Source organism: Pleurodeles waltl, chromosome 2_2 (assembly GCF_031143425.1).
Source record: "Pleurodeles waltl isolate 20211129_DDA chromosome 2_2, aPleWal1.hap1.20221129, whole genome shotgun sequence".
Taxonomy (NCBI): domain Eukaryota; kingdom Metazoa; phylum Chordata; class Amphibia; order Caudata; family Salamandridae; genus Pleurodeles; species Pleurodeles waltl.
In genome coordinates this window covers 159,359,689-159,381,184 of record NC_090439.1, presented here as the reverse complement: position 1 = coordinate 159,381,184, position 21,496 = coordinate 159,359,689, and the positions used below count along the sequence as shown (strand labels likewise).

Genomic DNA, 21,496 nt, shown 5'->3' with positions numbered 1-21,496 from the left:
GGGCCTTCCCAATATACAGAATTTAGGAGTTTTAGGGGAGTGCAAGGTAGTAACAAAAAGACTTCTTTCCCTTGGGGGGTCACTATAACCCCTACATGACCCCTTCCGGGGGAAGTGGGCGTAACCCTGTCCCAGAGTTCTTAGTTCTGCCATCACCAAAATGGTTCACTTTCAGAAGTTGTGTTTACATCAGGCAGCTCACTTTGGGTTGTTTCTGACTTGAGAGGTAGGCACACCTCTCTGACTACTAATTTTCTTGCATGTCCAGGTGCCAAATGGGCCCCCGGGGGGGGGGGGGGGCAGTATCCAGCATTTTCCTGTTTACTCACTGTCTGAAAATCAACCGACATCGTAGGGGCATATCTGCTCTTGCAGATATGTTCTCACATGTAATATAATGCACCCTGCCGTACAGCTATAAGGCCTGCGGTAGGATTAATTTACATATATTGCATGTAGTGTTGGGGGACATTGCACACAGGCTTTGTGCCATGTCTGTTTTCACATTTAGCTGCACCATGCCACACAGCCTGCAATGGCAGTCTGCATGTGCATGTTGAGAGGTCCCCGAGAGTGGCACAAAACATGCTGCAGCCCTTGGAGCACCTCTTTGGTACCTAGGCCCCAGGTACCAGGGAAGAGTTCCAAATGTGTTGCCAATTGAAAAACAAGTCAGAATGTTGTCAGGTACCTGGCAAAAGGGTGGGTGACTGTCAAAAAGGGGCACTTTCCTACGGAGTAGCACCACTTGGCAAGGTAGACTTACAGATGGCAGAGCCCAGGTGCAAGGTTGCTGGAAGTCTGTAATGTCCATGAGATTTCCAGCCAACTAGCCCTTTGAGTCACTCTGGGTTCTGTGTTTGAGATGCAGGTCTAGTACTTCTCATCCAGGCAAGAGGGCAGCAGGTCAACACAGCAAAGCAGGGGACCAGCAGAGTAGCAGCATGTAGGAAGTTGGCTCTGTATGCACTATTTCAAAGTAAGGAATAGTATGCACAGAGTCCAAGGGTTCCCCTTAGAGGTAAGATAGTGGCAAAAAGAGAATTCTAATGCTCTATTTTGTGGTAGTGTGGTCGAGCAGTAGGCTTATCACAGGGTAGTGTTAAGCATTTGTTGTACACACACAGGCAATAAATGAGGAACACACACTCAGAGACAATTCCAGGCCAATAGGTTTTTGTATAGAAAAATATATTTTCTTAGTTTATTTTAAGAACCACAGGTTTAAGATTTACATGTAATACTTCAAATGAAAGGTATTGCAGGTAGGTACTTTAGGAACTTTGAATTAGCAAAATAGCATATACTGTTATCACATAAATCACATATAGCTATTTTAAAACTAGAGACAGTGCAATTTTCAACAGTTCCTGGGGGGAGTAAGAGTTTGTTAGTTTTTGCAGGTAAGTAAACCACCTACGGGGTTCAAGTTTGGGTCCAAGGTAGCCCACCGTTGGGGGTTCAGAGCAACCCCAAAGTTACCACACCAGCAGCTCAGGGCCGGTGAGGTGCAGAGGTCAAAGTGCTGCCCAAAACGCATAGGGTTCAGTGGAGAAGGGGGTGCCCCGGTTCCAGTCTGCCAGCAGGTAAGTACCCGCGTCTTCGGAGGGCAGACCAGGGGGGGTTTGTAGGGCACTGGGGGGGGGGGGCACAAGTCCACACAGAAAGTACACCCTCAGCAGCACGGGGCGGCCGGGTGCAGTGTGCAAACAAGCGTCGGGTTCGTAATAGGAATCAATGGGAGACCAAGGGGTCTCTTCAGCGATGCAGGCATGGGGGGGGGGGGCTCCTCGGGGTAGCCACCACCTGGGCAAGGGAGAGGGCCACTTGGGGGTCGCTCCTGCACTGGAAGTCGGATCCTTCAGGTCCTGGGGGCTCCGGGTGCAGAGTCTTTACCAGGCCTCGGGTCTTTGAAGCAGGCAGTCGCAGTCAGGGGGAGTGTAGGAAGTTGGCTCTGTATGCACTATTTCAAAGTAAGGAATAGTATGCACAGAGTCCAAGGGTTCCCCTTAGAGGTAAGATAGTGGCAAAAAGAGATAATACTAATGCTCTATTTTGTGGTAGTGTGGTCGAGCAGTAGGCTTATCAAAGGAGTAGTGTTAAGCATTTGTTGTACATACACACAGGCAATAAATGAGGAACACACACTCAGAGACAATCCAGCCAATATCTTTTCTTAGTTTATTTTAAGAACCACAGGTTCAGATTCTACATGTAATATCTCATTTGAAAGGTATTGCAGGTAAGTACTTCAGGAACTTTAAATCATTACATTAGCATGTATACTTTTTACATAAAACACAATAAGCTGTTTTAAAAGTGGACACTTAGTGCAATTTTCACAGTTCCTGGGGGAGGTAAGTTTTGTTAGTTTTGTCAGGTAAGTAAATAACTTACAAGTCTCAGGTTTGGGTCCAAGGTAGCCCACCGTTGGGGGTTCAGAGCAACCCCAGAGTTACCACACCAGCAGCTCAGGGCCGGTCAGGTGCAGAGGTCAAAGAGGTGCCCAAAAACGCATAGGCTTCAATGGAGAGAAGGGGGTGCCCCGGTTCCGGTCTGCCAGCAGGTAAGTACCCGCGTCTTCGGAGGGCAGACCAGGGGGGTTTTGTAGGGCACCGGTGGGGACACAAGTCAACACAAAAAGTACACCCTCAGCAGCGCGGGGGCGGCCGGGTGCAGTGTGCAAACACGCATCTGGTTTTCAATGGTTTTCAATGAGAGACCAAGGGATCTCTTCAGCGGTGCAGGCAGGCAAGGGGGGGGGCTCCTCGGGGTAGCCACCACCTGGGCAAGGGAGAGGGCCTCCTGGGGGTCACTCCTGCACAGGAGTTCCGTTCCTTTAGGTGCTGGGGTGCAGGGTCTTTTCCAGCCGTCGGGAAATGGAGTTCAGGCAGTCGCGGTCAGGGGGAGCCTCGGGATTCCCTCTGCAGGTGTCGCTGTGGGGGCTCAGGGGGGACAACTTTGGTTACTCACGGTCTCGGAGTCGCCGGAGGTTCCTCCCTGAGGTGTTGGTTCTCCACCAGTCGAGTCGGGGTCGCCGGGTGCAGTGTTGCAAGTCTCACGCTTCTTGCGGGTAGTTGCAGGGGTCTTTAAATCTGCTCCTTGAAACAAAGTTGCAGTTCTTTTGGAGCAGTGCCGCTGTCCTCGGGAGTTTCTTGTCTTTCTTGAAGCAGGGCAGTCCTCAGAGGATTCAGAGGTCGCTGGTCCCTTGGAAAGTGTTGCTGGAGCAGGGTTCTTTGGAAGGCAGGAGACAGGCCGGTAGGACTGGGGCCAAAGCAGTTGGTGTCTTCTGTTCTTCCTCTGCAGGGGTTTTTCAGCTCGGCAGTCTTCTTCTTCTTGTAGTTTCAGGAATCTAAATTCTTAGGTTCAGGGAAGCCCTTAAATACTAAATTTAAGGGCGTGTTTAGGTCTGGGGGGTTAGTAGCCAATGGCTACTAGCCCTGAGGGTGGGTACACCCTCTTTGTGCCTCCTCCCAAGGGGAGGGGGTCACATCCCTAATCCTATTGGGGAATCCTCCATCTGCAAGATGGAGGATTTCTAAAAGTTAGTCACTTCAGCTCAGGACACCTTAGGGGCTGTCCTGACTGGCTAGTGACTCCTCCTTGTTCTCATTATTTCCTCCGGCCTTACCGCCAAAAGTGGGGGCCGTGGCCGGAGGGGGCGGGCAACTCCACTAGCTGGAGTGTCCTGCGGTGCTGGCACAAAGGGGTGAGCCTTTGAGGCTCACCGCCAGGTGTGACAGCTCCTGCCTGGGGGAGGTGTTAGCTAACCAGGCCCCAGCACCAGTGTTCCTTCACCTAAAATGTACCATTGTATCCACAATTGGCACACCCTGGCATTCAGATAAGTCCCTTGTAACTGGTACTTCTAGTACCAAGGGCCCTGATGCCAAGGAAGGTCTCTAAGGGCTGCAGCATGTCTTATGCCACCCTAGAGACCCCTCACTCAGCACAGACACACTGCTTACAAGCCTGTGTGTGCTAGTGAGAACAAAATGAGTAAGTCGACATGGCACTCCCCTCAGGGTGCCATGCCAGCCTCTCACTGCCTATGCAGTATAGGTAAGACACCCCTCTAGCAGGCCTTACAGCCCTAAGGCAGGGTGCACTATACCATAGGTGAGGGTACCAGTGCATGAGCATGGTACCCCTACAGTGTCTAAACAAAACCTTAGACATTGTAAGTGCAGGGTAGCCATAAGAGTATATGGTCTGGGAGTCTGTCAAACACGAACTCCACAGCACCATAATGGCTACACTGAAAACTGGGAAGTTTGGTATCAAACTTCTCAGCACAATAAATGCACACTGATGCCAGTGTACATTTTATTGCAAAACACACCCCAGAGGGCACCTTAGAGGTGCCCCCTGAAACTTAACCGACTATCTGTGTAGGCTGACTAGTTTTAGCAGCCTGCCACAAACCGAGACATGTTGCTGGCCCCATGGGGAGAGTGCCTTTGTCACTCTGAGGCCAGTAACAAAGCCTGCACTGGGTGGAGATGCTAACACCTCTCCCAGGCAGGAATTGTCACACCTGGCGGTGAGCCTCAAAGGCTCACCTCCTTTGTGCCAACCCAGCAGGACACTCCAGCTAGTGGAGTTGCCCGCCCCCTCCGGCCAGGCCCCACTTTTGGCGGCAAGGCCGGAGAAAATAATGAGAAAAACAAGGAGGAGTCACTGGCCAGTCAGGACAGCCCCTAAGGTGTCCTGAGCTGAGGTGACTCTAACTTTTAGAAATCCTCCATCTTGCAGATGGAGGATTCCCCCAATAGGGTTAGGATTGTGACCCCCTCCCCTTGGGAGGAGGCACAAAGAGGGTGTACCCACCCTCAGGGCTAGTAGCCATTGGCTACTAACCCCCCAGACCTAAACACGCCCTTAAATTTAGTATTTAAGGGCTACCCTGAACCCTAGAAAATTAGATTCCTGCAACTACAAGAAGAAGGACTGCCTAGCTGAAAACCCCTGCAGCGGAAGACCAGAAGACGACAACTGCCTTGGCTCCAGAAACTCACCGGCCTGTCTCCTGCCTTCCAAAGATCCTGCTCCAGCGACGCCTTCCAAAGGGACCAGCGACCTCGACATCCTCTGAGGACTGCCCCTGCTCCGAAAAGACAAGAAACTCCCGAGGACAGCGGACCTGCTCCAAGAAAAGCTGCAACTTTGTTTCCAGCAGCTTTAAAGAACCCTGCAAGCTCCCCGCAAGAAGCGTGAGACTTGCCACACTGCACCCGGCGACCCCGACTCGGCTGGTGGAGATCCGACACCTCAGGAGGGACCCCAGGACTACTCTGATACTGTGAGTACCAAAACCTGTCCCCCCCTGAGCCCCCACAGCGCCGCCTGCAGAGGGAATCCCGAGGCTTCCCCTGACCGCGACTCTTTGAACCTAAAGTCCCGACGCCGGGGAGAGACCCTGCACCCGCAGCCCCCAGGACCTGAAGGACCGGACTTTCACTGGAGAAGTGACCCCCAGGAGTCCCTCTCCCTTGTCCAAGTGGAGGTTTCCCCGAGGAATCCCCCCCTTGCCTGCCTGCAGCGCTGAAGAGATCCCGAGATCTCTCATAGACTAACATTGCGAACCCGACGCTTGGTTCTACACTGCACCCGGCCGCCCCCCGCGCCGCTGAGGGTGAAATTTCTGTGTGGGCTTGTGTCCCCCCCGGTGCCCTACAAAACCCCCCTGGTCTGCCCTCCGAAGACGCGGGTACTTACCTGCAAGCAGACCGGAACCGGGGCACCCCCTTCTCTCCATTCTAGCCTATGTGTTTTTGGGCACCACTTTGAACTCTGCACCTGACCGGCCCTGAGCTGCTGGTGTGGTGACTTTGGGGTTGCTCTGAACCCCCAACGGTGGGCTACCTTGGACCAAGAACTAAGCCCTGTAAGTGTCTTACTTACCTGGTAAAACTAACAAAAACTTACCTCCCCCAGGAACTGTGAAAATTGCACTAAGTGTCCACTTTTTAAACAGCTATTTGTGAATAACTTGAAAAGTATACATGCAATTTTTATGATTTGAAGTTCCTAAAGTACTTACCTGCAATACCTTTCGAATGAGATATTACATGTAGAATTTGAACCTGTGGTCCTTAAAATAAACTAAGAAAAGATATTTTTCTATATAAAAACCTATTGGCTGGATTTGTCTCTGAGTGTGTGTACCTCATTTATTGTCTATGTGTATGTACAACAAATGCTTAACACTACTCCTTGGATAAGCCTACTGCTCGACCACACTACCACAAAATAGAGCATTAGTATTATCTCTTTTTGCCACTATCTTACCTCTAAGGGGAACCCTTGGACTCTGTGCATGCTATTCCTTACTTTGAAATAGCACATACAGAGCCAACTTCCTACAAGGGGTGACTTATCTATACTGCATAGGCAGTGTGAGGTTGGCATGGCACCCTGAGGGGAGTGCCATGTCGACTTACTCGTTTTGTTCTCACCAGCACACACAAGCTGGCAAGCAGTGTGTCTGTGCTGAGTGAGGGGTCCCCAGGGTGGCATAAGATATGCTGCAGCCCTTAGAGACCTTCCCCGGCATCAGGGCCCTTGGTACCAGGGGTACCAGTTACAAGGGACTTACCTGGATGCCAGGGTGTGCCAATTGTGGAATCAAAAGTACAGGTTAGGGAAAGAACACTGGTGCTGGGGCCTGGTTAGCAGGCCTCAGCACACTTTCAATTCAAAACATAGCATCAGCAAAGGCAAAAAGTCAGGGGGTAACCATGCCAAGGAGGCATTTCCTTACAGGGAGCCTCGGGATTGCCTCTGCAGGCGTCTCTGTGGGGGCTCAGGGGGGTCAACTCTGGCTACTCACGGTCTCGTAGTCGCCGGGGAGTCCTTCCTATGGTGTTTGTTCTCCACAAGTCGAGCCGGGGGCGTCTGGTGAAGAGTGCAAAGTCTCACTCTTCCGGCGGGAAACGTGTGTTGTTTAAAGTTGCTTCTTTGTTGCAAAGTCGCAGTCTTTGGGGAACAGAGCCGCTGTCCTCAGAAGTTCTTGGTCCTTCTAGATGCAGGGTAGTCCTCTGAGGCTTCAGAGGTTGCTGGACCCTGGGAACGCGTCGCTGGAGCAGTGTCTTTAGAAGTGGGGAGACAGGCCGGTAGAGCTGGGGCCAAAGCAGTGGGTGTCTCCGTCTTCTCTGCAGGTTTTTCAGTTCAGCAGTCCTCTTCTTCTTAGGTTGCAGGAATCTGAGTTCATAGGTTCTGGGGAGCCCCTAAATACTGAATTTAGGGGTGTGCTTAGGTCTGGGGGAATCCTCCATCTGCAAGATGGAGGATTTCTAAAAGTTAGTCAGCTCAGGACACCTTAGGGGCTGTCCTGACTGGCCAGTGACTTCTCTTTGTTTTTCTCATTATCTCCTCCGGCCTTGCCGCCAAAAGTGGGGCCGTGGCCGGAGGGGGCGGGCAACTCCACTAGCTGGAGTGCCCTGGGGTGCTATAACAAAGGGGGTGAGCCTTTGAGGCTCACCGCCAGGTGTTACAGTTCCTGCAGGGGGAGGTGTGAAGCACCTCCACCCAGTACAGGCTTTGTTACTAGCCACAGAGTGACAAAGGCACTCTCCCCATGTGGCCAGCAACATGTCTGGTGTGTGGCAGGCTGCTAGAACTAGTCAGCCTACACGGGTAGTCTGTTAAGGTTTCAGGGGGCCCCTCTAAGGTGCCCTCTGGGGTGTATGTTACAATAAAATGTACACTGGCATCAGTGTGCATTTATTGTGCTGAGAAGTTTGATATCAAACTTCCCAGTTTTCAGTGTAGCCATTATGGTGCTGTGGAGTTCGTGCGTGACAGACTCCCAGACCATATACTCTTATGGCTACCCTGCACTTACAATGTCTAAGGTTTTGCTTAGACACTGTAGGGGCATAGTGCTCATGCACTTATGCCCTCACCTATGGTATAGTGCACCCTGCCTTAGGGCTATAAGGCCTGCTAGAGGGGTGACTTATCTATACCTGTAGGCAGTGTGAGGTTGGCATGGCACCCTGAGGGGAGTGCCATGTCGACTTACTCGTTTTGTCCTCACTAGCGCACACAAGCTGGCAAGCAGTGTGTCTGTGCTGAGTGAGGGGTCCTCAGGGTGGCATAAGACATGCTGCAGCCCTTAGAGACCTTCCCTAGCATCAGGGCCCTAGGTACCAGTTACAAGGGACTTACCTGGATGCCAGGGTTTGCCAATTGTGAAAACAAAAGTACAGGTTAGGGAAAGAACACTGGTGCTGGGGCCTGATTAGCAGGCCTCAGCACACTTTCAAATCAAAACTTAGCATCAGCAAAGGCAAAAAGTCAGGGGGTAACCATGCCAAGGAGGCATTTCCTTACACAGCACATTAGCAGCACAGGAGTCCTTCCTGGCAGAGTTTCTGCAGTTCCATAGGTGTACTGAAGAGTTTGTATATAAGGTCCAGTATTTATTCCCAACTGTGCCTTTAAAGTTGAGGAGAAGCTTCTAGAGATTTCCTTTTGTTTCTAGGCATCCTGTGTCCCCTTCCCTGGCTCCAAACTAACTAAAGGATATATTCATCCCTTTGTTGGAGAGAGGACACAATCTATTGAGGTGTAAGGGAGGTATGCTCAGTTCCTCCCTCCCATCCTGCCAATGATGGCCCATCCGGGCACCCAAGACGTATGTGTATTAAAAAAAAAGAAGGTTTGGACCTGACACAAGTTTTTTATTTTTATTTTTTTGGGCCAGATCGAAATGGCAGTTTAAAACTGTAGTGGCGGGCCTCAGACATGTTTCAAAGCTACTTAAGTGGCACAATCAGTGCTGCAGGCCGGTGGCACATTACTAGGGACATATAAGTAAATTAAGTATGCCAATTGTGTATAAGCCAATGTTATCATGTTGAGAGCACAAACTTTAGCACTGGTTAGCAGTGGTGAAGTGCGCACAACCCTAAGGTCAGCGAGGTCAAGAAAAATGGAGGAGGAAGGCAAAATGTTTTGGGGAAGTCTACCTTAAGGCTGACAGATCTAACAGACTGTGACAACGGGTGACTGGGTTTCGGCCAGACTGGAGAGGGCTTAGTGGGCTGTCGACCTTGGAACCAGGACCCCTTCACCATTTCAGGGACTGAGGAATCCCTGCATAAAGACCCCCGTTTACCATGTTGCATCCTTAGAGCATCTTCAGCATCCTTAGAGCATTCATTAGGACGTCTTATTAGGAACCTATTGCAACTTGGATAAAGTACCTGGAACTGCTGAGGGACTGCTTCTCCTATGAAATTAACTGTTCTTGAGGACTTTGCTGATCCCCCTGACTAGCTCCCTGCCGGCGTTTGCTGACTCAAGTTCTTCCAACCAACCGCATTGACACTTACCCAGGTTTTCCTTTAAAAAGTTTATAATTGTCTGATTTGTTGACTTTGCCAAGGCCTGTCCTTGGTTGAATGGAATCGCTTTGATTTACGGAAGCTCCTCCGTGTCTCCCAGTTTTTGTTTTTTTTTTAAATAAAAAAGAAAAATCCTCCGGTGCACCAGAGGATTTTTTTATCCCCCTCCTGGTATGCGAGTGTCAGGCAGTGGCTGACGCCTGCACCAATGGGGTTAAATCTATATCTCTGGAATCCTCCGGTGAATCTTTTTCGTTCTAGTGTTTCCATTCTTTTAAACATATAGCCTATTTTTATCAATTGGAGTCCGGATTTCGCGAGTGTTGATTTCTTCTTCAATTGTTTTGGTGCTGTTCAAATGCTTATCACGTGTTCCTCTGTATGCTTTGCTTTGCTGCTCTATGCCACTGCAACCTAAGATTGAGCTGAGGGGATGACAGACGAAACCTACTGGTCCTGAGTGTGTTAAGTGTAATACCTAGTGAGGCTGCACAACCACTCCATAGAATACACCCAATTACCTCACACACCATATAATACACCCCATTTCCTCACAATGCTAATGTAGCGATTAAGGTACTGTAGTAAAACTGCTTAACAGCAGAATATTTGTAAATTGTTAAACTAATAAACTGACACATAGGTGACTGCATTTGCCCATAATTAAGTTTGCCCATTCTTTTTTGTATGCAGGTTTGGAACATGTGGTTGAATACAGTTTGCCAGGAAAATCGGAACCAAGTTACCATTGTGAACTTTGTGGTTTTAAAACTGAGTTGGCACCTATGATCGAACATCTAAATGGATTCAGACACAGAAGAGCATACATTGTAAGAATGTATTCATGCAGTTTATTGCAGCTAAGTTCCTGGTAGTTTTGTAATACTCATAATAAGCTATTTCTTTGTAGAAAATAGCACACAGTTTATATTTGTAGTTTTTCTTTTTCTGTGAGAAGAGGACAGGGGGAGAGAAGGACACAGTAACGCACAATGTTAAGAATTTGGGAAGACGTACCAGGGCAGAATTTGTGGATTCACTTTTGCAGATCTTGTATCACCTGCTGTTTAATGTTCTTTGATTTCCCCTTCACCCCCAGAGTAAAGAATTTCCATTCTTGCTGAAAGCCCCGCCAGGCCAAAAAGAAGACAAAGTGCAATTTTTGAGGAGGATGGCAGCAGATATAGAGCGAGATGAAGGATTAAAAATGTATAGGGTGAGTTCATGTCACTTTTTTATTTTTTACATATTGTTTAATACATTAAGAAACCATGTCACTTGATTAAAGAAGTTCATCTGGGTCTGTTGAGAAAGGGGAAATTCACAGTTGATCTGACTAGCTCTGTTGTTTAATCTTACGTTTATCCAGTCTGAACCAGTCTACTTAGAGCCTTCATCCGGAAGCAGCTTTCCTTTATTGTCCCTTGTCCATTACATTACTTTTGATGTCTTTACTTCGTGGCTCTTTGTAGGAAGTTGGCTCTGTATGTGCTATTTCAAAGTAAGGAATAGCATGCACAGAGTCCAAGGGTTCCCCTTAGAGGTAAAATAGTGGTAAAAAGAGATAATACTAATGCTCTATTTTGTGGTAGTGTGGTCGAGCAGTAGGCTTATCCAAGGAGTAGTGTTAAGCATTTGTTGTACATACACATAGACAATAAATGAGGTACACACACTCAGAGACAAATCCAGCCAATAGGTTTTGTTATAGAAAAATATCTTTTCTTAGTTTATTTTAAGAACCACAGGTTCAAATTTAACATGTAATATCTTGTTTGAAAGGTATTGCAGGTAAGTACATTAGGAACTTTGAATCATTTCAATTGCATGTATACTTTTCAAGTTATTCACAAATAGCTATTTTAAAAGTGGACACTTAGTGCAATTTTCACAGTTCCTGGGGGAGGTAAGTTTTTGTTAGTTTTACCAGGTAAGTAAGACACTTACAGGGTTCAGTTCTTGGTCTAAGGTAGCCCACCGTTGGGGGTTCAGAGCAACCCCAAAGTTACCACACCAGCAGCTCAGGGCTGGTCAGGTGCAGAGTTCAAAGTGGTGCCCAAAACGCATAGGCTTCAATGGAGAGAAGGGGGTGCCCCGGTTCCAGTCTGCCAGCAGGTAAGTACCCGCGTCTTCGGAGGGCAGACCAGGGGGGTTTTGTAGGGCACCGGGGGGGACACAAGCCCACACAGAAATTTCACCCTCAGCAGCGCGGGGGCGGCCGGGTGCAGTGTTAGAACAAGCGTCGGGTTCGCAATGGAAGTCAATGAGAGATCAAGGGATCTCTTCAGCGCTGCAGGCAGGCAAGGGGGGGCTTCCTCGGGGAAACCTCCACTTGGGCAAGGGAGAGGGACTCCTGGGGGTCACTTCTGCAGTGAAAGTCCGGTCCTTCAGGTCCTGGGGGCTGCGGGTGCAGGGTCTTTTCCAGGCGTCGGGACTTAGGTTTCAGAGAGTCGCGGTCAGGGGAAGCCTCGGGATTCCCTCTGCAGGCGGCGCTGTGGGGGCTCAGGGGGGACAGGTTTTGGTACTCAGTTGTAGAGTAGTCCGGGGGTCCTCCCTGAGGTGTTGGTTCTCCACCAGCCGAGTCGGGGTCGCCGGGTGCAGTGTTGCAAGTCTCACGCTTCTTGCGGGGAGATTGCAGGGTTCTTTAAAGCTGCTCCTTTGGATAAAGTTGCAGTCTTTTTGGAGCAGGTCCGCTGTCCTCGGGAGTTTCTTGTCGTCGTCGAAGCAGGGCAGTCCTCAGAGGATGCAGAGGTCGCTGGTCCCTTTGGAAGGCGTCGCTGGAGCAGAGTTCTTTGGAAGGCAGGAGACAGGCCGGTGAGTTTCTGGAGCCAAGGCAGTTGTTGTCTTCTGGTCTTCCTCTGCAGGGGTTTTCAGCTAGGCAGTCCTTCTTCTTGTAGTTGCAGGAATCTAAATCTTTAGGTTCAGGGAAGCCCTTAAATACTAAATTTAAGGGCGTGTTTAGGTCTGGGGGGTTAGTAGCCAATGGCTATTAGCCCTGAGGGTGGGTACACCCTCTTTGTGCCTCCTCCCAAGGGGAGGGGGTCACATCCCTAATCCTATTGGGGGAATCCTCCATCTGCAAGATGGAGGATTTCTAAAAGTTAGAGTCACCTCAGCTCAGGACACCTTAGGGGCTGTCCTGACTTGCCAGTGACTCCTCCTTGTTGCTTTCTTTGTTCCCTCCAGCCTTGCCGCCAAAAGTGGGGGCCGTGGCCGGAGGGGGCGGGCAACTCCACTAAGCTGGAGTACCCTGCTGGGCTGTGACAAAGGGGTGAGCCTTTGAGGCTCACCGCCAGGTGTTGCAGCTCCTGCCTGGAGGAGGTGTTAGCATCTCCACCCAGTGCAGGCTTTGTTACTGGCCTCAGAGTGACAAAGGCACTCTCCCCATGGGGCCAGCAACATGTCTCTAGTGTGGCAGGCTGCTGGAACCAGTCAGCCTACACAGATAGTCGGTTAAGTTTCAGGGGGCACCTCTAAGGTGCCCTCTGTGGTGTATTTTACAATAAAATGTACACTGGCATCAGTGTGCATTTATTGTGCTGAGAAGTTTGATACCAAACTTCCCAGTTTTCAGTGTAGCCATTATGGTGCTGTGGAGTTCGTGTAAAACAGACTCCCAGACCATATACTCTTATGGCTACCCTGCACTTACAATGTCTAAGGTTTTGCTTAGACACTGTAGGGGCACAGTGCTCATGCACTGGTACCCTCACCTATGGTATAGTGCACCCTGCCTTAGGGCTGTAAGGCCTGCTAGAGGGGTGTCTTACCTATACTGCATAGGCAGTGAGAGGCTGGCATGGCACCTTGAGGGGAGTGCCATGTCGACTTACTCGTTTTGTCCTCACTAGCACACACAAGCTGGCAGTTACCAGTTACAAGGGACTTATCTGGATGCCAGGGTGTGCCAATTGTGGAATCAAAAGTACAGGTTAGGGAAATAACACTGGTGCTGGGGCCTGGTTAGCAGGCCTCAGCACACTTTCAATTCAAAACATAGCATCAGCAAAGTCAAAAAGTCAGTGGGTAACCATGCCAAGGAGGCATTTCCTTACACTCTTCATTTATTTACTTGATTGCTGGTAGTTCCACTGACTGGAAGAAAGACTTTGCCATTGCTCCTCTGCAAGTACCATCACTACCTTTGTTTTACACTGAATTCTCTGATATTTTTATTTTTTATTTTTAACTGAGAGCATGGGTGTAAGGAAATGCCTCCTTGGCATGGTTGCCCCCTGACTTTTTGCCTTTGCTGATGCTATGTTTACAATTGAAAGTGTGCTGAGGCCTGCTAACCAGGCCCCAGCACCAGTGTTCTTTCTCTAACCTGTACTTTTGTATCCACAATTGGCAGACCCTGGCATCCAGATAAGTCCCTTGTAACTGGTACTGCTAGTACCAAGGGCCCTGATGCCAAGGAAGGTCTCTAAGGGCTGCAGCATGTCTTATGCCACCCTGGAGACCTCTCACTCAGCACAGACACACTGCTTACCAGCTTGTGTGTGCTAGTGAGAACAAAATGAGTAAGTCGACATAGCACTCCCCTCAGGGTGCCATGCCAGCCTCTCACTGCCTATGCAGTATAGGTAAGACACCCCTCTAGCAGGCCTTACCGCCCTAAGGCAGGGTGCACTATACCATAGGTGAGGGTACCAGTGCATGAGCACTGTACCCCTACAGTGTCTAAGCAAAACCTTAGACATTGTAAGTGCAGGGTAGCCATAAGAGTATATGGTCTGGGAGTCTGTTTTACACGAACTCCACAGCACCATAATGGCTACACTGAAAACTGGGAAGTTTGGTATCAAACTTCTCAGCACAATAAATGCACACTGATGCCAGTGTACATTTTATTGCAAAATACACCACAGAGGGCACCTTAGAGGTGACCCCTGAAACTTAACCGACTATCTGTGTAGGCTGACTGGTTCCAGCAGCCTGCCACACTAGAGACATGTTGCTGGCCCCATGGGGAGAGTGCCTTTGTCACTCTGAGGCCAGTAACAAAGCCTGCACTGGGTGGAGATGCTAATGTGATTTCAGAGTTGTTGGCCCCTCCTGTGAGGGGACCAGCATCTCTGACTATTATTTGTGGAGTCAGGGCTTGAGAGGCCCTGTTCTCCCTAAATAGGACTGGTAGGGGGGAATTTTCCTCCAAGTCACTATCTTCATCCTCTGTGTTGCCATCCTCAGAGGGGTTGGCCTTTTCAAACTCTGCCAAAAGCTCCTGGAGCTGTACTTTGGTAGGTTTGGAGCCCATTGCTATTTTCTTTAGTTTACAGAGTGACCTTAGCTCTCTCATCTGTAGATGGAGGTAAGGTGTGGTGTCGAGTTCCACCACATTCACATCTGTGCTAGACATTATGCTTCTAAAAGTTGGAATACTTTTTAAGAAACTAAAACTGGTTCTAGAATCTAATTCAAACTTTTAACAAACTTTTAAACTCTAAAAAGAAATGCTAACAGGGACTAACACAAGGCCCTAGCAGGACTTTTAAGAATTTAGAAAACTTTTCAAATTGCAAAAATCAATTTCTAATGACAATTTTGGAATTTGTCGTGTGATCAGGTATTGGCTGAGTAGTCCAGCAAATGCAAAGTCTTGTACCCCACCGCTGATCCACCAATGTAGGAAGTTGGCTCTGTATGTGCTATTTCAAAGTAAGGAATAGCATGCACAGAGTCCAAGGGTTCCCCTTAGTGGTAAAAATAGATAATACTAATGCTCTATTTTGTGGTAGTGTGGTCGAGCAGTAGGCTTATCCAAGGAGTAGTGTTAAGCATTTGTTGTACATACACATAGACAATGAGGTACACACACTCAGAGACAAATCCAGCCAATAGGTTTTGTATAGAAAAATATCTTTTCTTAGTTTATTTTAAGAACCACAGGTTCAAATTTAACATGTAATATCTTGTTTGAAAGGTATTGCAGGTAAGTACATTAGGAACTTTGAATCATTTCAATTGCATGTATACTTTTCAAGTTATTGACAAATAGCTATTTCAAAAGTGGACACAGTGCAATTTTCACAGTTCCTGGGGGAGGTAAGTTTTTGTTAGTTTTACCAGGTAAGTAAGACACTTACAGGGTTCAGTTCTTGGTCCAAGGTAGCCCACCGTTGGGGGTTCAGAGCAACCCCAAAGTCACCACACCAGCAGCTCAGGGCCGGTCAGGTGCTGAGTTCAAAGTGGTGCCCAAAACGCATAGGCTAGAATGGAGAGAAGGGGGTGCCCCGGGTCCGGTCTGCTTGCAGGTAAGTACCCGCGTCTTCGGAGGGCAGACCAGGGGGGTTTTGTAGGGCACCGGGGGGGACACAAGCCCACACAGAAATTTCACCCTCAGCAGCGCGGGGGCGGCCGGGTGCAGTGTAGAAACAAGCGTCGGGTTTGCAATGTTAGTCTATGAGAGATCAACGGATCTCTTCAGCGCTGTAGGCAGGCAAGGGGGGGCTTCCTCGGGGAAACCTCCACTTGGGCAAGGGAGAGGGACTCCTGGGGGTCACTTCTCCAGTGAAAGTCCGGTCCTTCAGGTCCTGGGGGCTGCGGGTGCAGGGTCTTTTCCAGGCGTCGGGACTTAGGTTTCAGAGAGTCGCGGTCAGGGGAAGCCTCGAGATTCCCTCTGCAGGCGGCGCTGTGGGGGCTCAGGGGGGACAGGTTTTGGTACTCACAGTCGGAGAGTAGTCCGGGGGTCCTCCCTGAGGTGTTGGTTCTCCACCAGCCGAGTCGGGGTCGCCGGGTGCAGTGTTGCAAGTCTCACGCTTCTTGCGGGGAGTTGCAGGGGTCTTTAAAGCTGCTCCTTGAAACAAAGTTGCAGTCTTTTTGGAGCAGGTCCGCTGTCCTCGGGAGTTTCTGGTCGTCGTCGAAGCAGGGCAGTCCTCAGAGGATTCAGAGGTCGCTGGTCCCTTTGGAAGGCGTTGCTGGAGCAGAGTTCTTTGGAAGGCAGGAGACAGGCCGGTGAGTTTCTGGAGCCAAGGCAGTTGTTGTCTTCTGGTCTTCCTCTGCAGGGGTTTTCAGCTGGGCAGTCCTTCTCCTTGTTGTCCCAGGAATCTAATTTTCTAGGGTTCAGGGTAGCCCTTAAATACTAAATTTAAGGGCGTGTTTAGGTCTGGGGGGTTAGTAGCCAATGGCTACTAGCCCGGAGGGGTGGGTACACCCTCTTTGTGCCTCCTCCCAAGGGGAGGGGGTCACAATCCTAACCCTATTGGGGGAATCCTCCATCTGCAAGATGGAGGATTTCTAACAGTTAGTCACCTCAGCTCAGGACACCTTACGGGCTGTCCTGACTGGCCAGTGACACCTCCTTGTTATTCTCATTATTTTCTCCGGCCTTGCCGCCAAAAGTGGGGGCCGGGGCCGGAGGGGGCGGGCAACTCCACTAGCTGGAGTGTCCTGCGGTGCTGTGACAAAGGGGTGAGCCTTTGAGGCTCACCGCCAGGTGTTACAGCTCCTGCCTGGGGGAGGTGTTAGCATCTCCACCCAATGCAGGCTTTGTTACTGGCCTCAGAGTGACAAAGGCACTCTCCCCATGGGGCCAGCAACATGTCTCTAGTGTGGCAGGCTGCTGGAACTAGTCAGCCTACACAGATAGTCGGTTAAGTTTCAGGGGGCACCTCTAAGGTGCCCTCTGGGGTGTATTTTGCAATAAAATGTACACTGGCATCAGTGTGCATTTATTGTGCTGAGAAGTTTGATACCAAACTTCCCAGTTTTCAGTGTAGCCATTATGGTGCTGGGGAGTTCGTGTTTGACAAACTCCCAGACCATATACTCTTATGGCTACCCTGCACTTACAATGTCTAAGGTTTTGTTTAGACACTGTAGGGGTACCATGCTCATGCACTGGTACCCTCACCTATGGTATAGTGCACCCTGCCTTAGGGCTGTAAGGCCTGCTAGAGGGGTGTCTTACCTATACTGCATAGGCAGTGAGAGGCTGGCATGGCACCCTTAGGGGAGTGCCATGTCGACTTACTCGTTTTGTCCTCACTAGCACACACACAAGCTGGCAAGCAGTGTGTCTGTGCTGAGTGAGAGGTCTCCAGGGTGGCATAAGACATGCTGCAGCCCTTAGAGACCTTCCTTGGCATCAGGGCCCTTGGTACTAGAAGTACCAGTTACAAGGGACTTATCTGGATGCCAGGGTCTGCCAATTGTGGATACAAAAGTACAGGTTAGGGAAAGAACACTGGTGCTGGGGCCTGGTTAGCAGGCCTCAGCACACTTTCAATTGTAAACATAGCATCAGCAAAGGCAAAAAGTCAGGGGGCAACCATGCCAAGGAGGCATTTCCTTACACAACCCCCCCCCCCCCCCCCCAAACGAAAGAGGATGAGACTAACCTTTCCCAAGAGAGTCTTCATTTTCTAAGTGGAAGAACCTGGAAAGGCCATCTGCATTGGCATGGGCAGTCCCAGGTCTGTGTTCCACTATAAAGTCCATTCCCTGTAGGGAGATGGACCACCTCAACAGTTTTGAGCACCACTCCCCTCAGGGTGCCATGCCAGCCTCTCACTGCCTATGCAGTATAGGTAAGACACCCCTCTAGCAGGCCTTACCGCCCTAAGGCAGGGTGCACTATACCATAGGTGAGGATACCAGTGCATGAGCACTGTACCCCTACAGTGTCTAAGCAAAACCTTAGACATTGTAAGTGCAGGGTAGCCATAAGAGTATATGGTCTGGGAGTCTGTTTTACACGAACTCCACAGCACCATAATGGCTACACTGAAAACTGGGAAGTTTGGTATCAAACTTCTCAGCACAATAAATGCACACTGATGCCAGTGTACATTTTATTGCAAAATACACCACAGAGGGCACCTTAGAGGTGCCCCCTGAAACTTAACCGACTATCTGTGTAGGCTGACTGGTTCCAGCAGCCTGCCACACTAGAGACATGTTGCTGGCCCCATGGGGAGAGTGCCTTTGTCACTCTGAGGCCAGTAACAAAGCCTGCACTGGGTGGAGATGCTAACACCTCCCCCAGGCAGGAGCTGTAACACCTGGCGGTGAGCCTCAAAGGCTCACCCCTTTGTCACAGCACCGCAGGACACTCCAGCTAGTGGAGTTGCCCGCCCCCTCCGGCCCCGGCCCCCACTTTTGGCGGCAAGGCCGGAGAAAATAATGAGAAAAACAAGGAGTCACTGGCCAGTCAGGACAGCCCCTAAGGTGTCCTGAGCTGAGGTGACTAACTTTTAGAAATCCTCCATCTTGCAGATGGAGGATTCCCCCAATAGGATTAGGGATGTGACCCCCTCCCCTTGGGAGGAGGCACAAAGAGGGTGTACTCACCCTCAGGGCTAGTAGCCATTGGCTACTAACCCCCCAGACCTAAACACGCCCTTAAATTTAGTATTTAAGGGCTCCCCTGAACCTAAAGATTTAGATTCCTGCAACAACAAGAAGAAGGACTGCCTAGCTGAAAACCCCTGCAGAGGAAGACCAGAAGACAACAACTGCCTTGGCTCCAGAAACTCACCGGCCTGTCTCCTGCCTTCCAAAGAACTCTGCTCCAGCGACGCCTTCCAAAGGGACCAGCGACCTCTGAATCCTCTGAGGACTGCCCTGCTTCGACGACGACAAGAAACTCCCGAGGACAGCGGACCTGCTCCAAAAAGACTGCAACTTTATCCAAAGGAGCAGCTTTAAAGACCCCTGCAATCTCCCCGCAAGAAGCGTGAGACTTGCAACACTGCACCCGGCGACCCCGACTCGGCTGGTGGAGAACCAACACCTCAGGGAGGACCACCGGACTACTCTACGACTGTGAGTACCAAAACCTGTCCCCCCTGAGCCCCCACAGCGCCGCCTGCAGAGGGAATCCCGAGGCTTCCCCTGACCACGACTCTCTGAAACCTAAGTCCCGACGCCTGGAAAAGACCCTGCACCCGCAGCTCCCAGGACCTGAAGGACCGGACTTTCACTGCAGAAGTGGCCCCCAGGAGTCCCTCTCCCTTGCCCAAGTGGAGGTTTCCCCGAGGAAGCCCCCCCTTGCCTGCCTGCAGCGCTGAAGAGATCCCTTGATCTCTCATTGACTTCCATTGCGAACCCGACGCTTGTTCTAACACTGCACCTGGCCGCCCCCGCGCCACTGAAGGTGTACTTTTTGTGCTGACTTGTGTCCCCCCCGGTGCCCTACAAAACCCCCCTGGTCTGCCCTCCGAAGACGCGGGTACTTACCTGCTGGCAGACCGGAACCGGGGCACCCCCTTCTCTCCATTGAAGCCTATGCGTTTTGGGCACATCTTTGACCTCTGCACCTGACCGGCCCTGAGCTGCTGGTGTGGTAACTTTGGGGTTGCTCTGAACCCCCAACGGTGGGCTACCTTGGACCAAGAACTGAACCCTGTAAGTGTCTTACTTACCTGGTAAAACTAACAAAAACTTACCTCCCCCAGGAACTGTGAAAATTGCACTAAGTGTCCACTTTTAAAATAGCTATTTGTGAATAACTTGAAAAGTATACATGCAATTGAAATGATTCAAAGTTCCTAATGTACTTACCTGCAATACCTTTCAAACAAGATATTACATGTTAAATTTGAACCTGTGGTTCTTAAAATAAACTAAGAAAATATATTTTTCTATACAAAACCTATTGGCTGGATTTGTCTCTGAGTGTGTGTACCTCATTTATTGTCTGTGTATGTACAACAAATGCTTAACACTACTCCTTGGATAAGCCTACTGCTCGACCACACTACCACAAAATAGAGCATTAGTATTATCTATTTTTACCACTATTTTACCTCTAAGGGGAACCCTTGGACTCTGTGCATGCTATTCCTTACTTTGAAATAGCACATACAGAGCCAACTTCCTACAATGGGACTATGTTTGTGGCTTTTGTGGCTGTAGCTACACATGCTCTGCATACTCCTGCCATTTAGTGTTGGGCTCGGACATGTACAACTTGGTTTCCTTGCAGAAGTCTTTCGCATCATGAGATGTTGTGACTCCTCCTATGACTAGAATTACATATGATCATCGATCTGTTCCGTTGGGTCCTTTGATTTCTTTCCCACTGGGAGGAAATTACCTCAGAACAGTGGTTCTGATGGATACAACTACCTGTGGATTCCTCACCTAATGAATACTCCCATGGCGCCAGCATTCGACGGAAATCTTCTTACTAGTCTCTGCACGTCGACGAGGACGTCACTCTAGCCCACGCGACGCCGTCTGACGTCATACAGGCAATAAGAGTTCCTCGACGACGTCGGACGTCAGTTCCCTTTTTTCCGTGCATTCGAAACGGTTATCTTCGAGGGAGCAACTGTTACTTTTGTGGTTACAGTGTATTTTTGCTGCGTAATCTTTCGCTGTGGTAATAATGTCGCAGAGAAAGTCTGGATTCAAGCCTTGTCGTGAGTGTGGAGGCAAGATGTCGGTGACGGATCCTCAATCCGATTGCCTTTGGTGTTTGAGCTCCGACCACGACGTCTCGACTTGTGATTCATGCCAGCACATGAATCCAAAGGCCCTCAAGGAACGTGAGGCGAAGCTGTTTATGGCGAAATCGAAGGAGAAGCATCACAAGAAGTCTTCTTCTCCAAGACATCGGCGTCATCGAGACTCCCGGCGCCGTAGAGAATCTCGGCGTCATTCGAAGGAGACTCGTTCCAGGTCTTCGGATCGGCGCCGAAGGACATGGGAGATCAGTCCCACGGTTACGCCGCATCCTTCGACGCCGTTGCCCTCTCCGGCGTCTCCAACTTCACCTGGACAGGCGTCGGTGATTGAGGTATTGGAGCCTCAGGTGTTTTCTCCGGCGTTGCAGACGTCGAGGCCGGCGTCGGGGTCGCCTCCGAGACAGGCACCCCAGTATCCGGCTTTTCCCACCCCTGGAGCCGATAGTTTCGCATTCTTGAATGCGATGTATGCCATCTTCCAACAGATGGCTCCAGGGGGTGCTCCGGCTGGGCCTTTGGCCTTTTCATTGGGTGATCCTGCGCCTCTTCGGCCGGCACCCTTTATGCCCTTTCTCCCTTTTGGGAACGTGGGCTTGGCGCCAGTGTCGGCGCCGGTGGCCGCTCCGGTGGCTTCAGAGGGATTGGCCCCGGGGATTTCCATCCCGTCGATGTCGGGATTTCGGCCTGTGACTCCGATGGGTCCATCTGCTTCAACTGCTCTTTTGTCGG

At 50.1% G+C, this 21,496-nt stretch overlaps 1 protein-coding gene across 5 annotated transcripts in view; it reads left to right on the top strand.

Moving 5' to 3' along the window:
* LOC138281115 (uncharacterized) overlaps positions 1-21,496 on the top strand; it is a 415,049-nt gene that overhangs the window by 72,936 nt on the left and 320,617 nt on the right. For all 5 annotated transcript variants that reach the window (XM_069219553.1, XM_069219552.1, XM_069219551.1 and 2 more), the window contains exons 6-7: positions 10,047-10,183; positions 10,453-10,569. In XM_069219553.1, coding sequence (XP_069075654.1) covers positions 10,047-10,183; positions 10,453-10,569 — 254 coding nt within the window. The remainder of the gene's footprint in view (positions 1-10,046; positions 10,184-10,452; positions 10,570-21,496) is intronic.